General features: G+C 47.6%; 1 protein-coding gene across 4 annotated transcripts in view; it reads left to right on the top strand.

Annotated features, from left to right (window-relative positions):
• The window catches only part of LOC119197040 (transcription factor HIVEP3), a 34,593-nt gene that overhangs the window by 16,145 nt on the left and 2,787 nt on the right, over positions 1-15,661 (top strand). For 2 of the 4 annotated variants that reach the window (XM_037452931.2, XM_037452929.2), the window contains exons 2-8: positions 5,798-8,172; positions 8,359-8,654; positions 8,760-10,769; positions 10,997-11,142; positions 13,809-13,984; positions 14,096-14,197; positions 14,912-15,579. In XM_037452931.2, coding sequence (XP_037308828.2) covers positions 6,135-8,172; positions 8,359-8,654; positions 8,760-10,769; positions 10,997-11,142; positions 13,809-13,984; positions 14,096-14,197; positions 14,912-15,579 — 5,436 coding nt within the window. In that variant the 5' untranslated portion in view covers positions 5,798-6,134. Of the gene's footprint in view, positions 1-99; positions 306-670; positions 711-5,797; positions 8,173-8,358; positions 8,655-8,759; positions 10,770-10,996; positions 11,143-13,808; positions 13,985-14,095; positions 14,198-14,911; positions 15,580-15,661 lie in introns of those variants that run through there. The other 2 variants (XM_037452932.2, XM_037452930.2) reach the window with 2 other exon arrangements.

Genomic DNA, 15,661 nt, shown 5'->3' with positions numbered 1-15,661 from the left:
CCGAGGTCCGCGTGATGCGGGGGTTTGCTTGAATGGATGCCACTCTGGAATTCGTTTGCAGATGCAGCATGGTGGCTCGCACTAGAAGCTTTACGTAAATGGGACATGTTCATGTGGGAAGAGGGTTTTTCACTGAGGAAGAAGGCTTGTGTTTTTTCTTCACCCACCAATAGAACAACCTAACTTTGCTTTTAAGGAGGTGATTATCACAAGGAATGGCACTATGGGTGTTGTTAGAAACCCCACCTAAGACCTGTTTGTAATCCTATCAGTTGGGAGTGCCACCAGCAGCAGAATCTGTATAGGTACATATCTTTTTTTCTTGCTATGTTGTGCACTTTGGTTACAATGAGAAGCGTGAAATTGAATCCCATGGTTTTTCGAGAGGATGGTGTGACTTGTTGGATACTTGACTCAGGCTATGGGAATATGATTCTCTTTCTCAGATCCTTCTTGCTACCGCATCTTCTTCCGCCACCTCTTGCATTTGTACAGGGGAAACATTTATTTACTGTCTTCCCCTCTCCCTCCATCACTCTTTTTTTGCCTCACCCCAAGCCCCCACCCCCCCCCCCCCCCCTCTCTCTCTCTCTCTCTCAGCAACACACCCACTCAAACAGTCATATCCGCTCTCACTCTCTAGCTCTCCCTGCTTGTCTCACAGTGCCTGTGAAGCGTCTCTGAGGGGAAAGACCAGACTGCTCTGTCAGGTAATCTAAATCTCTCTCTCTCTCTCTCTCTGCTCCCCCCTCCCCTCTCACTCTGTCCTTCGCTCTCTTTCTTCCTCTCTTATTTTAATCCTTCCTGGTGTTCCTCTCTCCATCCACCCCCCCCCTTTCCCTCCCTTCTCTGTTATTACTTTTACTTGTCTTGGAATAAATTGTTGATTTAGCACATATAGGGTTACTCAATTGTGTGGATGTTTTTATGAAAGGTGTTTCAGACTGAAAGAGTCCGGATTTCTGTTGGATATCCGTTCTGGAAGAGGGTTTCCTCCTCTGTCAATTTCGCCTCAGGTTACTCCTTTTTCTTTGGAAATGTGGTGGAATTTGTGCATTTTCCAAATGGAGGAAAGAGCTCCTCTCCAATCAGAGGCAAACACCTCCAAGACCAATCCTGGACCATATAATTTAAATGTTACTACGAAAAGATGATTTCCAACCGTAAACGTCCTGGCCACAAATGAAGTTGGGGAAAATTGAGCAACCGGCAATTTAGCTGTGGTCAGTTTGTTTTTACAGTTGATTATGTCACCCAAAGTACCAGGTTTTCCGCTGCCACGGGTATTATTAAAACTAAGTGCAATCTTCCGCGGCCCCCGCGGTGTGCATTATCCAACGCTGCCCTGCCAAATAGTTTGATTTATTGGCCGGTATTGACCTACAGTTCAACCGTCTCCTGTTTAATCAAAGTGAACACTGCGATGGTTGTGAACTGCCAGTCTCATCAAAGCCTTGCGAGTACCAGAGTTCTGGTATGTGGTGTTTTTTCAGACGGCGTCCTCCTTAGTGAGCGGCTTCTCCCGACAGCAGTGATATCCCTGGGTGACTGCGAGTGTCAGCTTCTGGGGTTTAATGCTCTACCAGGCGTCTGGTTCTTTCTTTTTTTCTATTTTTTTTGGGGGGGTTTTCTTCTCGTTTACTATCCAACCAAACTGTTTCTTTCTGTGGTTCACTGGCTGGTTAGTTCTAGGCTGTAAAGTATTTGCGGTTTGATAGGACTGTGGTTTTTACTTTCTCTATACCTTGTACAGAAGGAATGCTGCAGAGCCCCCAGTACAGTATCAAATGTTGTATTGCTGCAATGAGATTATGACCCTCACGGTTCAAGCTGTTGCAGGAATGACTGTATGTTTTTGTCTGCTGTGATGTCAACCCGTCGTCACTCAAAGGCCGTAAGACGCCGAGGCCAAGCATTCCCCCTCCTCACTTCCTGCTGCCAGTGTGCGTCGGTAGTCAGAAAGGATGCTGGGAGATAAATTTAGACCTCCAGCTCCCTCTCCATCTGCCGTTGCAGAGTAGACCGGTTTCCATGGGAACCTGCATCAGGCTACCGACAGTAAGAGAGAATGGGGATAGAGAGAGAGAGAGAGCGATATGAGTGTTGGTGTGTGTGTTGGTGTGTGTGTGTGTGTGTGTGTGTGTGTGTGTGTGTGTGTGTGTGTGTGTGTGTGTGTGTGTGTGTGTGTGTGTGTGTGTGTGTGTGTGTGTGTGTGTGTGTGTGTGTGTGTGTGTGTGTGTGTGCTTTGTGGGGTATGAAAACAGATCTCGTAAAAAGCACTGAGGAAGGTTTATCTGTCGTTAGGGCACAAGGTCATTTACAGTTTAGCCCATATTTGAATCTGACATTCCGAGCTCATGGTTGCGTCTGGGTATTGATGAGGAATTGAACACAAGCTGCACGGCTGTAGTCTCCTGTGCATGCTAATGAAGTTTTAACTGTAAAACTGCTGCAAAGCTCTCGCTACTTATTGTGTGTGATCTCTTATTATCTGTGTCAGGTCTCCCTCAGGTACCCTCATCAGTACTTGATTCTGCTGACAAAGCCCCTCTGTATGTACAGTACAGACTGTAGGTGGAGAATCTGCGGGGTGAAATGTTCAAGTCTTCCCGGGTTTGTTATTTTGCAAACTGCTACGAGCTCTGTGGTTTTGATCCGAAGCCGTTTGGCTTCCTGCTCGCACCTCTGCCTAAAAATAAAGTTAGTTACGCCCAAGCCTCACCCGTTACCGTAATGTTAAATGCAAATACATAACCCCTGTGTTTTACATGAGGCCTTGTTTTAATGTTAGCTGATCTATATTGAAGCGTACACTGTAGAAGCCCATCGCGTTGCACGACAGTGTTGCGTGTCACAGGCGCCACTCGTAGCGAGTCATCTCTGTGGAATGAGTATGATGAGAAAGGGAAACCCCTCGTCAGACAGCGGGAGGGTCGGCTGTGTGGAAGCAGGGAAGGTCACCTCAGGCCATTGCCTCTGATTAGCTGGTCAGATGTCTCAGAGTGAGTCCAGGGCTGCTGCTGCCGCCGCTGTGTGCCGGTGGCTCTGTGGAGAGAAGTGCTCTACACTGTATGTGTGCTGTATGGTCTGTGTGTGTGTGTTTTTTGGCTTAATGTAGGCTAGACTCTGGCTTTTCTTCTTCCTGGCACGGCCCTGACTGTGTTTCCCCGCTCAGAGCTGGCAGTCTAGACTGCCATGAATAATGAAAGCAATGCTCTCCCCAACGTTAAAAAATACGTCTAATCGCCTCATTTAAGGGCAGCATTAAAAACCGTGCCAGTGATCATTCTTTTTCCCATCCAACCCATTCAATTCTTTTCACGGCTTCCAGTTGCTTGTTGTTCCCGACGTCAATTTTTTGACTTTAATAGTCCAGTGTGTAAGAAACAACTCCTGAGTCGACAAGACAAGCAAATGGAAGGGAAGTGAATTATAATTGGTATGGATTTCTTTAAAAAAAAATTGGTGTGGATTCTTTTTGTTTTAGTTGTGGTGCCTAATTGCTGTGTGTAGATGGTAAAAGTCTGCTGTAATCGAAGCGTTGATCTGCTTGGAGAAACAAACACTAAAAAGAGGATTGACCCTAAGCAGATGTGGGGAAACGTGGTGGTGGAGCAAGAATCTGCCAGGTTGTTTCCGAGATGAAGACTGATTCCCTTTCTTTCTTTTTTTTCCACACAGTAAACTGGCGCTAATGAAGGCTGACTGTGCAGTGTTTTCTTTTTTAGACATATGGAGAGAGCAAAAGTGTGGCTCATTAAAAAAAAAAAAACTGTCAGTGGTGCCTTGCTGCTTCTGGCACCTTGAGCTGTAGTCTTCTGCTGGGCTTGTTTATTCTGTCAGTAGATCACTGAGTATTTTCTCTCTCTTCCCCACCTCTTTCCATACCACCTTGCACTCTTTATACTCCTACTTCATATGCATATCTCTAATTCTACAGGAAATCCATCCGTTTCCTTCTCTCAACTCATTTCAGTTCGTTTCTGCATGTGCTGTGTATCAGCACCAATCCCTTTTGTTGCTCTTTGCTGTCAGAGGTGGTGCATGCTGTCTACACCATCACACATCCACACAGCTGAGAGGTCAACACACAGCGTCCTCCCTCTGTCCCTCTGCAAGCCCTGATCTGCAGAGTATCATAGAATTGACAGGGTTGGGGGAAGAGGGGAGTGGGGGGGAGGAGGGTGCAAGTTGTGTCGATGACTTTAGACGATGACTGATATTCTGGATTTGACAGCTGTTGGACATGGCTGCTTGGTGAAAATGCTCATGGTTGACCTTAACCATTCCCAGTATGTGTTTGGATTGGCCGCAATGCAAGAATTCTGTGTCTCGAATTGAGATAGATTACAGGATTTGTAGTAAGTGTGGAATATTACTCGACATACATCTTGATAAAAGAAAAGGTTTCATTGCACCCACAAGTCTCCATGATCAGCTATATTGGCTCCTCATATACACAGCTCTCTAGTTGTGTGTGTGTGTGTGTGTGTGTGTGTGTGTGTGTGTGTGTGTGTGTGTGTGTGTGTGTGTGAGTGGGAAATATTACAAAAGATCTATCTTTATAAACTTTTTCATAGTACCCTTTCACACCCGGTAAACAGCCATGCTTGGACCCCTTCAAACGCTGCACCCTGGTGGCTGTTCAACAGCAAAGTGGGAGTTGCATGGGCTAAAACCTGGTTGCTGCCAAGTCCCTTTTTCCACTAGTTAACACCACCCCCTCCGTTTACCCTGTTTAGCTTCAGTGCCAGATCAGATAAGCACAAGCTATATTTCCAGCATTTGTTTTGACTCCTTGCCCTGACACTGTGGTCTCCTCCTTTGGTGCCTGTGCTGTGGACATTGCCTGACTGATCGTGAGCTGCTCCCTGACTCCTGCAGAGTCTCCGGTCAGATATCAATAAGATCGGCCTGTTTTTGGAGTCAAAACATTGAAAAGGTGTTTATATGGTACTTAGTCATGCACCTATTCGATTGTCAATCATTGCAATGATATTGCAATGTCTCCCATCTGACCTACTGCTTGGGCACAAGCCAGCAGCACAACCTTTAAATGTATTCATTCTTCATAAACAAGCCTTAAAAACAGAAGTCACCATCATTGTAATATTCTTACCAAACACAAGAGTTGGGAGAACCTCATTAAATTCACTGATGTGTGTCTGTTTTTTTTTGCCCCGCCTCCACTTTGTGATTTTATTAAACAAAGCAGTCAAAGCAGCGGCCTCACTAGATCTGCTTCAAGAGGGGATTGTGTTATTTCACACAGGTCAAGCTCCTTTAGCAAATCTGCGTTCTCTGTGAAGGCAGCTCACTGGTGGAAGGCTGTGCCACCACACACGCAAAACCTTCAAATACAACCCGAAGGATTGGCTTGTTGCCAAGCGTTGACGTGCTGTCTGTCCTGCCTGAAATAAATAAAATAAATAACGTGTCAACAACACAAACATCTTGACCTCACGTGTTCTTAATATATTCACAATATGTGCTCCTCTGTCTCGTGCATTGCTGCACACTTATTGCTTAATTACAGTGGAAGTCTGGCCGGATGACAGCAATAACATGTTGACGATGCTATTACCTTTCTAATGTTCTCTAAACAAAACTGACGCCAGTCAACACTACTCCAGGAAATGTAATTAGTTTTTTTTCATAGTTTTTCTTTTCTTTTTTGTAAAACAGTTCCAACTCTACTCTTTATCCACAAGATTTTTTTTAAACCTAATAAATGTTGAAATATGTTTCTACTTTTTTTTTAACTCAGTCCTTCTCTTACTTTTCCTTGTTTTTGTAGATCAGATGCTGACCTCTTGAGAGCCAACAAAACAGATGCAGAGAAGACCTTGGGACAACTGTTAGAATGGCTGAAGCTGGACCCGAGCATCACGGCTTTGTGCAGAGAGATGATTCATGTTTACCTGCAACAGTGCAGCTCCAGGGCAGCTTTTAATGATGCCTCATTTGGTCTTCTCGACTAACTCTCGGCCTTCGCTCACAAAGGCCCTCATTTGTGATTTACAACTCAGTCCGCCAATGTTTCCTTGCCTCTGACATCTCTGCTGCCATGGGGTTAGCTCCATGAGGCTCCGAGAGCCCCTGCTTGTGCGTCTGTGAGGCCTCCTCCCCACTCTATGGAGGCTGAACACAGCCGGCCGGCTGATGGGGAGTGCTCCGGAAGACAGGAGCGGCCGCACTTGACAACTGAATCCTCTCCAGGATCTTGTCCACCTCAGCAGCCTCCGCACCCTTCTAATACTCGCCCCGTACACAGAGCTTTGGGTCGTGTACAAAATCGCCAAACCAAACGAACTGACCTTTTGCTTCGGCTACAGCAGCAGCAGGCAATAGGATGGCAGCATTCCGACTCCCCAGGTGCCTCCGGAGGCAGCTTCTCTCCAGATTCCTCATTGACCACGTCCCTCCCATCTACTTCCTCCACCCGGGGTGAGCATGGCCATGGGGTCCCATCTAAGTCCAGCCAAGAGGGCCTAGAAGGGGTCAGCTCACCCAGAAAAGGGGAGAAGAAACCCCAAAAGCCAGGAAAATATGTGTGCACGTACTGCGGTCGCCCTTGTGCCAAGCCAAGCGTTCTTCAGAAACATATTCGCTCGCACACAGGAGAAAGACCATACCCTTGTGCCCCCTGTGGCTTTTCTTTCAAGACCAAGAGTAACCTGTACAAGCACCGAAAGTCCCACGCCCATCGCATTAAAGCGGCGCTGTCTTCCAGTCGGGATGAGCCCAGTTTTAGTGGACAAGAGGGTAGCGGTGTTGCAGAATACCCTGAGGAACACACAGAGGGAGAAAGTACAGAATCTGAAGAAGAGACGGGCCAACACAGAAAATCCTCCTCGAAGGAGAAGTTGGGGCTGCAAAGGAAAGGTGTCAAGGAGCTGACGGGAGGCTCAGAGGAGAGCCAGAGGCCTGAAGACTCCCAGGCTGTCAAACAAAGGTTGGCACTGAGGCTTAGTGAAAGGAAACGCGGCGTGATGGCTTCTCCAGATGACCGTCCTTCCTCTCTCTCAACCTCATCTTCCTCCCAAGGCCCCGGCAGTAAGGGCAGCACCGAGTCTGGCTACTTCTCTGGGTCAGGCAGCACCGACCTGTCCCAAGTTAGCCCTCCAAGTGCCAGCGCCAAAACCTACGCAGAAATTATCCTCGGGAAATATGGGAGGCTGGGAGGGCAGCAGCGCAATCCCCATCAGCAGCAGCCTCATTCTTCGCTTTCCTTCCCCACAGGAACGGAGGAGAAAAGCATTCCCTTTGCCGTACCCAAAACCCAAGTCATAGAGCACATTACCAAGCTCATCACTATCAATGAAGCGGTGGTAGACACCAGTGAGATTGACAGCGTGAAGCCAAGACGCTCCTCTCTAACCAGGAAGAGCAGCGTGGAGTCCCCAAAATTCAACTCCCTTAGAGATCCCTGCACATTTGATTCCAAAGGAGAAGCCCCAGGGCCAAGTGGTTCGAAGCACCTCCACAGTCCCGAGGCAGAGCCAGAAGGTACCCAGCAGCTGTCAGCAGTGCCTCTGCTTAGAAGCCACTCAATGCCATCCTCTACCAGCCAAGGAGAGCCGTGGACCTCTGGCACCGCGTGTCCCAGAGATTACCGCCTCTGCCAGTCATTCGATGAGCAGCAAGCTGTGGTAGCCGAGATGAGGGCTGGCCCTTCCCAGCGTATGCTGCGCCGCCAGCCTGCCATAGAAGTTCCACTGGGAGCTGAAGTAACGCAGGAGCAGGTCGGCTCCACCTCCTCCTCCTCCTCCTCCACGGCACGCGTTGATGAACAAGCTAGACAGAAACTACTGCCCCAACAACAACAACAACAACAACAGCAACAACAGCTAAAGAGTTTGAGCCTGTTTGAATGTGAAACTTGTCAGGCTCACTTCCAACACAATGAAGGCTATGAGGCCCACAGAGTCACTTGCCCAGGACCGCAAATCCTGGGAAAAGAGAGCGGGGAAGCAAGTAAAACATGCAGGGAGGATCGCCCGCAGATGATGCACTATAAGTTTCGAGCACTGGCAATGGCCGTAAGGAAGAGGAGGAAAGAGGAAAGTCTGGAGGAGGATCCTCCCAGCCCTGGATCTGTAGCCATGTCGGGGAGCTCTTCAGGCCTCATTCCTCTGACTAGCAGAACAGAGCACAGCCACACCCTCTCAGGTTTGTTCATGTATCGCTGCAGCATCTTTTTTTTAAATCCTGAAACGCTAAGGGAAATATAGATAGAACATATTAATATCTGCAACTACATAATTAATGCAAAGCAACACAAAGAAGTTTAACTTTGAAAAGCAGTATAAGTGTATATGCTATAACGGTCTACTTCTTTATTTTGTTTGTTTTTAGGTGTTTCTTTACAGATTGAGCCACAACAACCGCAGCAGCATCAGCAGGACAGGAAGGGTGTTTCTGTCATTCAACACACAAGCTCTTTTGAGAAGCAGGAGAGTATGTCCACGGAGAGTCAGGAAACGGAAGTCAGAGAGAGTCCGCAAACGCAACAACTTGAGCCAAAACCATCACCCTCCACATCTCGCCTCATCCGCCAATCAAACATCCAAGTGCCAGAGATCCTTGTAACTGTGGAGCCTGATGCTGACATGCCATCTGTCTCTGTGCCAGTGATGGCATCCTCATTCAAGGTACATCATTGTTTAAAGAAGCATTGGTCAATATGTTTTGGAACATTTTAAACAATTGAATTAATATAACATTAGTAAAATATTCTTCTGTCTTCTCTGTTTTAGGAGGCAGAAAGAGTGGAGGAGTTCCAATGGCCTCAGCGTAGCCAGACTCTGGCTCAGCTCCCTGCCGAGAAGCTGCCACCAAAGAAGAAGAGACTCCGCCTGGTAGAAGCAGCACATTCCTCCGGGGAGTCCAGCTTTGAGTCCTCGTCTCTGCCCCTCAGCCCTAGTCAAGAGGGCAACATCTCCCACGCTTCAAGCCTCGCTGCTTCTTTCGAGGACACAGCAAGATCAGAGTCCACTGTCTGGGCCTCCAGTAGCCAAAGCTCCCAGATGTTGATGGTGCCAATTGCTTCCCACCATCACCACCAAAGCCAAAAGGAGATGAGGCGCTCCGCCTCAGAGCAGACCACAGCCACCGGCCAACAAACAGAGCCGGTCTCAGAGACCAGGAGTAAGTCCTTTGACTATGGCTCGCTGTCCCCTCAGCAGTCTGTGTCCTCCTGGGAAGAAAGGAGAAAGTGTCTCCTTGTGAAGCATGCCACCTTAGGGGAACCTGAGCAGGAGGAGGTAGCCGGCATGAGTCTGCTGTCCAGAGCAGAGAGTCCAAAGCCTGGGCCGTCCCGCTCCATCCACCTTCCCATCTACTCAACAGAAACAAGCAGCCGGTTTAGCCTGGAAACCGCCGGGAAAGCCTCGCAGCTGTTACAGCCGCAGATCTTCCTGCCCTCTCGGGATGTGCTCCCTTTGCAGCGTGCATTTTCCCCAGGGTCATTATCCCAGCTGGTCCCCGTCACCACAGCCATCTCTGAAGTACTGCCCACCCAAATCATCCATAGAGCCTTCTTACAATCACAGACTGCACTCCCACCTATGCAGGCGCACCCTGGTCAGATCCGCGTGGCAGACCGGTTGGGTGTACCACTCCATCAGCTTCCTGCTCTACTTCCTCTCCAGTTCTCTTTGGGGACCTCAGCTAGTCATGCTCTGTACTTACCTTTTCCTCCAAGACAAACTGCACACGTTCCTTCCCCTCCCACAACAGAGAGCCGCCCCTCCACGTCTTCTGTTCTTACACATCAATCCTTTGTGAGAATCTCTTACCACCAGCCACGGCCGGTCATCGCCACATGCACGGCTCAGTTTACACCGGTGGTGTCGCTTGTGGTGCCAGTGCGCCTCCAGACTCATTTACCTACCTATGCCAGCGCCATGTACACCACCTTATCCCAGATCCTGACCTCGTCCTGCTCACAGGAGCCTATTTCTTGCACAGTCATTATGGGCCAGGTGGAGCGGAACAAGATCGAAAGGTCCTACCTGAAGGTTCCCTCCCCAGACATTGAGAGCCTTCTTCCCCTTGCTCTGCCAACGGAGCTGGCCTCTGCATCCGGGGAGGGATACGGTCCACTGGGGGCCGGAGGAAGCAAACGCATGCTTTCTCCTGCAGCTAGTCTGGAGCTCAGCACAGAGGCTCAGCGCCACCAGAAACGGGTAAAAGAGGAAAAGGAAGGGGAGGTGGATGAGGAGAAGGAGGATGATGTCGAACAGAAGGTAGGACAGAATGAAGAAAGTGAAGCCACGGAGAGAAAACTGGAACAGAGTGAGAAGAAACAGCCAGAGAGGGTGGAGCTGGCATCTGTGAACGCGGAGGGGGAGCATGAGCAACTTCCAAGGAAATATAAGAAGAAGAAGGAGCAGCAGAGGGAGGCGGAGTATACTGAAAAGACAAGTCAAAAAAAAGAGGAGGTGGCAGTTGTGCAACAGGGAGCTGAAAAGCCTTCGCCCCCTTCGTACCCCAGCCTCCGCACCTCCACCTCAGTCAACTGGTGCTACCTAAACTACGTCAAAGCCAACCCGTCTCCCCTGAGGGACCCCCGCAGCTCGGTTTATTCTACCTGGAGCATCAGTGCTCACAACCCCAACCTGCCGGGCCTCACCACCAAGGTGGCGTTGTCTCTGCTGTGCTCCAAACAGAAGCACAGCTCAGAAACATACACCACGGCAACGGCCGCCGCCCCGTCCAAAAGCAAACTGGCGCCTGCCAGCAGCAGGACCCCACGGGTGTCCGAGGTAAATGTAATCACAATAAACACTCGCTCTTTTTGTAAGTTAATGTTGCCACTCTGTTTAAAAAAAAAAAAAATCCATCAATGTGTACTTTAAAAAGTGTGTTTAAAGGTTCGGGGAGTGCACGTAATGGCTTTGCGACACAAACTTGGTTCGAGTACTGTTTCAATAAAAAGTTAACATTTTATTTTAAGTCGTCTTCAATTTTTCTCTGTGTGTCTTGAGTGTAGGTACACACCACCCCACCCGGCACCTCCACCAAAGTAAAGGATCAGCGTAAACCTGACAAGGAAGGGAAAAAAGAGATGAGAGAGGAGGAAGAACCATGCACCTCCAAGCAGAGCGAGCCATCGCGTGTTCGCATCTTTGAAGGCGGGTAAGAACTTCAACAGCGAGACTGTTGCACATGGAGAAATGCACATTGTTTAATTATCGTTTGCGAATGATTGCAGTGTCTCATTGCACAAGTAACCCGTGTTCCTCCGCAAACAAACCGGCGTGACTGTTCAGCAAATATGGCGAGACGAGTGGAGAACGGCAGTGACAGATGGGAGGTAGTGGAACCTGCAGGGACTTCGATTTGTACTTGCAGCCAAGCTTTTTTTGTTTTACTGCTGGCGAGGAAGGCAGTGTTTTAGAAATGTTATTTTGGAGAGATGACAGTACTTTTGTGTAGGTGTGTGTCTGCGCTTGTGTTGTGTAATGGGGAAGAGGTTGCCTCCAACTTCACTTTGAGACACTCATTAATAACAATTTTTATGGTTGCATAAGTTACTTTGGAGAAACAGAGGAACAGAAAAAGCAATCTCTAAGCAATCATTATCATTGTTGAGATTCACATATTTTAGCTGTGCAGAAATCTGAGGAATGACAGATTTTTTCTCCATAGTGCAGCCTCTCTTCCTTCCCAAGTTAACGGTATTACAGTAAGAGAACTAAGTTTCCCCAGATTGTTGACATTGAAGAATAGCAGAAATAAAAAGCTTTGATAGAATAAAAGCGGCATCAGTTAAAGGATACTGTTGTGGACCGGGCTAAACGTTTCAGCACGCACTGTCCTCCTTTTCAGTGGAACACAAATAATGACATTATGGGTTATGGGAATAAATGAGAAAATCACTACATCGGGTCGGACTTATATATGTTGGTGTGTGTGTGTTCCTGCCACATCTGCACATTTAAGGCCTTTTGTTTTGTGTTCATGTGCACACAGATTGATTTTGAAGGAGCAGTCTGCTTAATAGTAGATAAGGCACTAATTAGCAGTCTTTATCATTTGTAGCCACACATTCATTTTCATACAGCCTACAGTTTACTACTTTTATTGCGTCCTCTGTTTCCATCAAACTAAGCCTCCTGCTTCTGTTAATGTTGCCAGAGTCACTCTGGCAGCTCTTCCAGGTTTACTTACCTATGTTTTACTCTCTTTATTCCCATCCAACATTCTTTGTGTCTCCTCTCTCTGTGTACTTGTATCTCTCAATACTGGAAATATTTTCTCTGTGCATAAAAATCAGCCCAGCCCCTCCCTCAGTGGAAAATGTTGTATTGTGAGTTTGTTTGGACTCATTATTCCAATCTTCCTTTTTGTCAACCCTTTCAAAATCATAACTGTGTGCCTCTCATTTTATCCCGGAGAACAAGCAAAACATTGTTTTTTTTATAAATGTGCATTTGCATCTTTGTTTATGTTCTGATCACATTAAAAAGAGGAGACTAGAGTTTATTAGTGTTACACAGCTAAAGAACAGAAAATGGATCCTGGCAGCTTTCAGTCTTAATAAGACATGTCTTAGCAACTAAGCAGGCGTAGCTGCTTCTTCTTGGTTGCAGTGAAATTCAGTGGAATATCAGCTTTAATCCCTTTTAGTGAGCATTAGCTGAATTATGTCCCTCTGGATTCTATTAAAACTGAATGCTGATTAATTTGCATGGTGTGGTTAACATTGCAGATTTGTCATTAAACTTTAGCCTCAGTGGTGAAATGGGCACATCCACTCCTGTGAGCAGAGATTTAAGTATGTTTCAGTGCTTATACAGTATAAACTTTTGATTTTAATGTAGCTGTCATTGCTTTGAAATCCAATAGCAATCACTAGCTGGTTGAAAGCTCTCTCTCCACCATTCGGCCACGGCGGCTGTGAAGTTACTCCACAAGCAGCGGCAGATTGTCGGTTGAGTTTACAGAGACTTGCCGTTATTTAATGCGCCACGTGTGAAAGTGCAATTTCTGCCTTGGATGTTTCTAGCATTGGCAAGAAATGAATTCCAGTAAACAGTAGCCTAAATGAACGCAACATGATGCCACTGCTAAGACTATTTTTGTTGTGTAATCAATTTGTTATGACATGATTCTTTTCACGGCAGCAAACATTAACCCTCCTGATTGTTGTTGATGATTCTTGTGGTGCATATCCTTTATTTAAACACAATCCACACACATTTGATGTTTACAACTCATAATTGATTGTCCATATCTTCATGGGTAGTGAGGGCACTTTTTTTAAAGAGGGCAACTCATTCAGATGTTAATGGCTTTTGGGGTAAACACACGGAGGGCGTAGAAACAATTCCTTTATACACTAAATCTGAATGAGTTGATTTTTATATATATATATATAGTGTCTATTTCAGGTTGTTGACCATGGCCAGGCTTCCCTTCCCGCGTTTTAGCTGGCTGCTGGCTGCTGTGTTTGGCAGGGCCACAGAACAGAATAGCTGGTATTCTCTGTGGGGATTGTGCAGGGAGCAGCAAAGGGACTCTGTGCTGCTGGGGTTTTGGTGGGGCTTCCCCAACCCTAACCCTCTATAAAGGAACCCTTGTTTCCCTTGTGTGTGTGTGTATCCACAACCAATTCCATCTCTATTATGAAGGCTGCAATAACCGTTATGACAGAGGCCACGTGAAAAAATATCTTAATACATCTTTAGGTGCAGATAAATGTAATTAGATGTACATTTGACTACAGATGCTAAATCAATCCTTTTATTTGTGCATTCTGTGCTAAATTATTTCTCTATCTCGCCCTTTCTCTCTCTCAGGTATAAGTCAAATGAAGAATATGTTTATGTGAGAGGTCGCGGACGGGGGAAGTACATTTGTGGAGAGTGTGGCATCCGCTGCAAGAAGCCTAGCATGCTGAAAAAGCACATTCGAACGCACACCGATGTCCGGCCGCACATTTGCAAACACTGCAACTTTGCCTTCAAAACCAAAGGTAAGGGGCAATTTACTCTTTTCTTCCATATTATAACCGTTGACTTTATTCTGCCTCGGTCGTTGCAATATTGGGATTTTATTTGAATGTGCTTTTCTCGTTACTCCCTAGGTAACCTTACCAAACACATGAAGTCAAAGGCTCATGGGAAAAAATGCCAGGCAATGGGAGTATCCGAGTCCTCACTGGATGAGCCTGAGAGCGAGGAAACAGGTACTTAAGGGGGGATGGGCAGGGATCTCACATATTTCATATCCGCAGTAGAGAATTATTAGTACACAGCTGGATGAACCTCTGCCTCTGAAGAATCGTTGCTGCGTCGCCCAGCTTATGCAACACCATGGTCTATTCTCCTGCTTTTGGTCTTCCATAAGGAAAAAGTATACGGTAGATTTATGAGCAATATTCCACAGTCTCTCAATGTGGTTGCTGCTCTCTGGAAAGTATACATATAGTTTTTTGACGATGTGTTGCCGGTGTACGACAAACGCATTCCAAGACATGTCTGCCTCAAAGCCAGCCGCCTCACCATCTCCTGCCAAACCTTCCGCTACCACCCCACCCTTTCTTACAGACTACTCATCCCAGCCAGGGACGTGCCATTTAAACCGTCTTTGTACTCACAAGGCTGTTGAGATAGTTTGTGAATAGAGGCACGGTTCTATTCAATTAAATTCTGGTCCCCTTTTCATCTTCAGTCTATTTATAACATGAGTTTGGCGAGTGGTGGGTGAGGAAAAGGCACATAATGCTGTCCCATCCCTTTGTGCTTGTTCCCAAAAATTGTTCTGTTTGAATGTTTTTCTGTGTAATTTAAAGTGAGAATTTTTGCCTCAACATTCATTACAGGAATTTTGAATTGTATAACATTGACGTAAATGGATGTCATTCTAACGATGCGCTTGTTTGTTTTTGCCCCACAAACAGCAGGAAGAGATGAACGCGCGTTTGGCGCAGAGGAACAGGAGGGACATCAGTTTTCTGACGTGGACGATTCCGAGGACGACGATGACAACGATGAGGACGACGAGGAGGAGGATGAGGAAGAGGAGTCCACCTCCCGCGAGGATCCGTCCTCCTGTTCCACGGACCCACACCCTTCGGCGGGAGGGCCTTCCAGCTACGGGAGGCGTTCTCACCGAGGCACCCCGGACCCTGAGCCCCCGGGCCTCAGTCCCAGCCAAGCACAAGAGCTCTCCCCAAGGGGGGTTCGGCCCCACAGAGGAGCCGCTTCGCCGGGCAGCAGGAGGGCGCTGTTCTCTCGGCGGGGATGGAAGGCGTCGCCGAGGGCCTTCTCCCCCAACAGTGAGAGCTGTTCCCCCAGCCGAAGCCTCTCTCCCCGTCTTGAGCTGTCCTCACCCAGCCACAGCCTCTCCCCCAGGACAGAGCTGTCCGTGTCCAGCCGACACGTCTCACCCTCCCCGGAGAGAGGGCCGTCTCCCGTCAGACCTCCCTCGCCTCCTCCTACCATTTCGCCAAGCTGCTATCGGTCGTCACGGGCTTGGACCCCTCCCTCGCCTCTCGGGCTACAGCACAGGACCCCTGGATACCTGCCATGGGAGAGCCCTGGTACAAGGGGTAGCCATGTCAAACTAGTGAGTTGTTTTCCTTTGTCTGCATGGAAACTGAACTGAGCCAAGGAAGCCACAATCTATTTCTTTTGCACTCCACCCGTGT

Source organism: Pungitius pungitius, chromosome 11 (assembly GCF_949316345.1).
Source record: "Pungitius pungitius chromosome 11, fPunPun2.1, whole genome shotgun sequence".
In the NCBI taxonomy this organism is placed as follows: Eukaryota; Metazoa; Chordata; class Actinopteri; order Perciformes; family Gasterosteidae; genus Pungitius; species Pungitius pungitius.
Note: the sequence above shows the minus strand (reverse complement) of the source record. Positions and strands in the feature narration are given on the sequence as shown.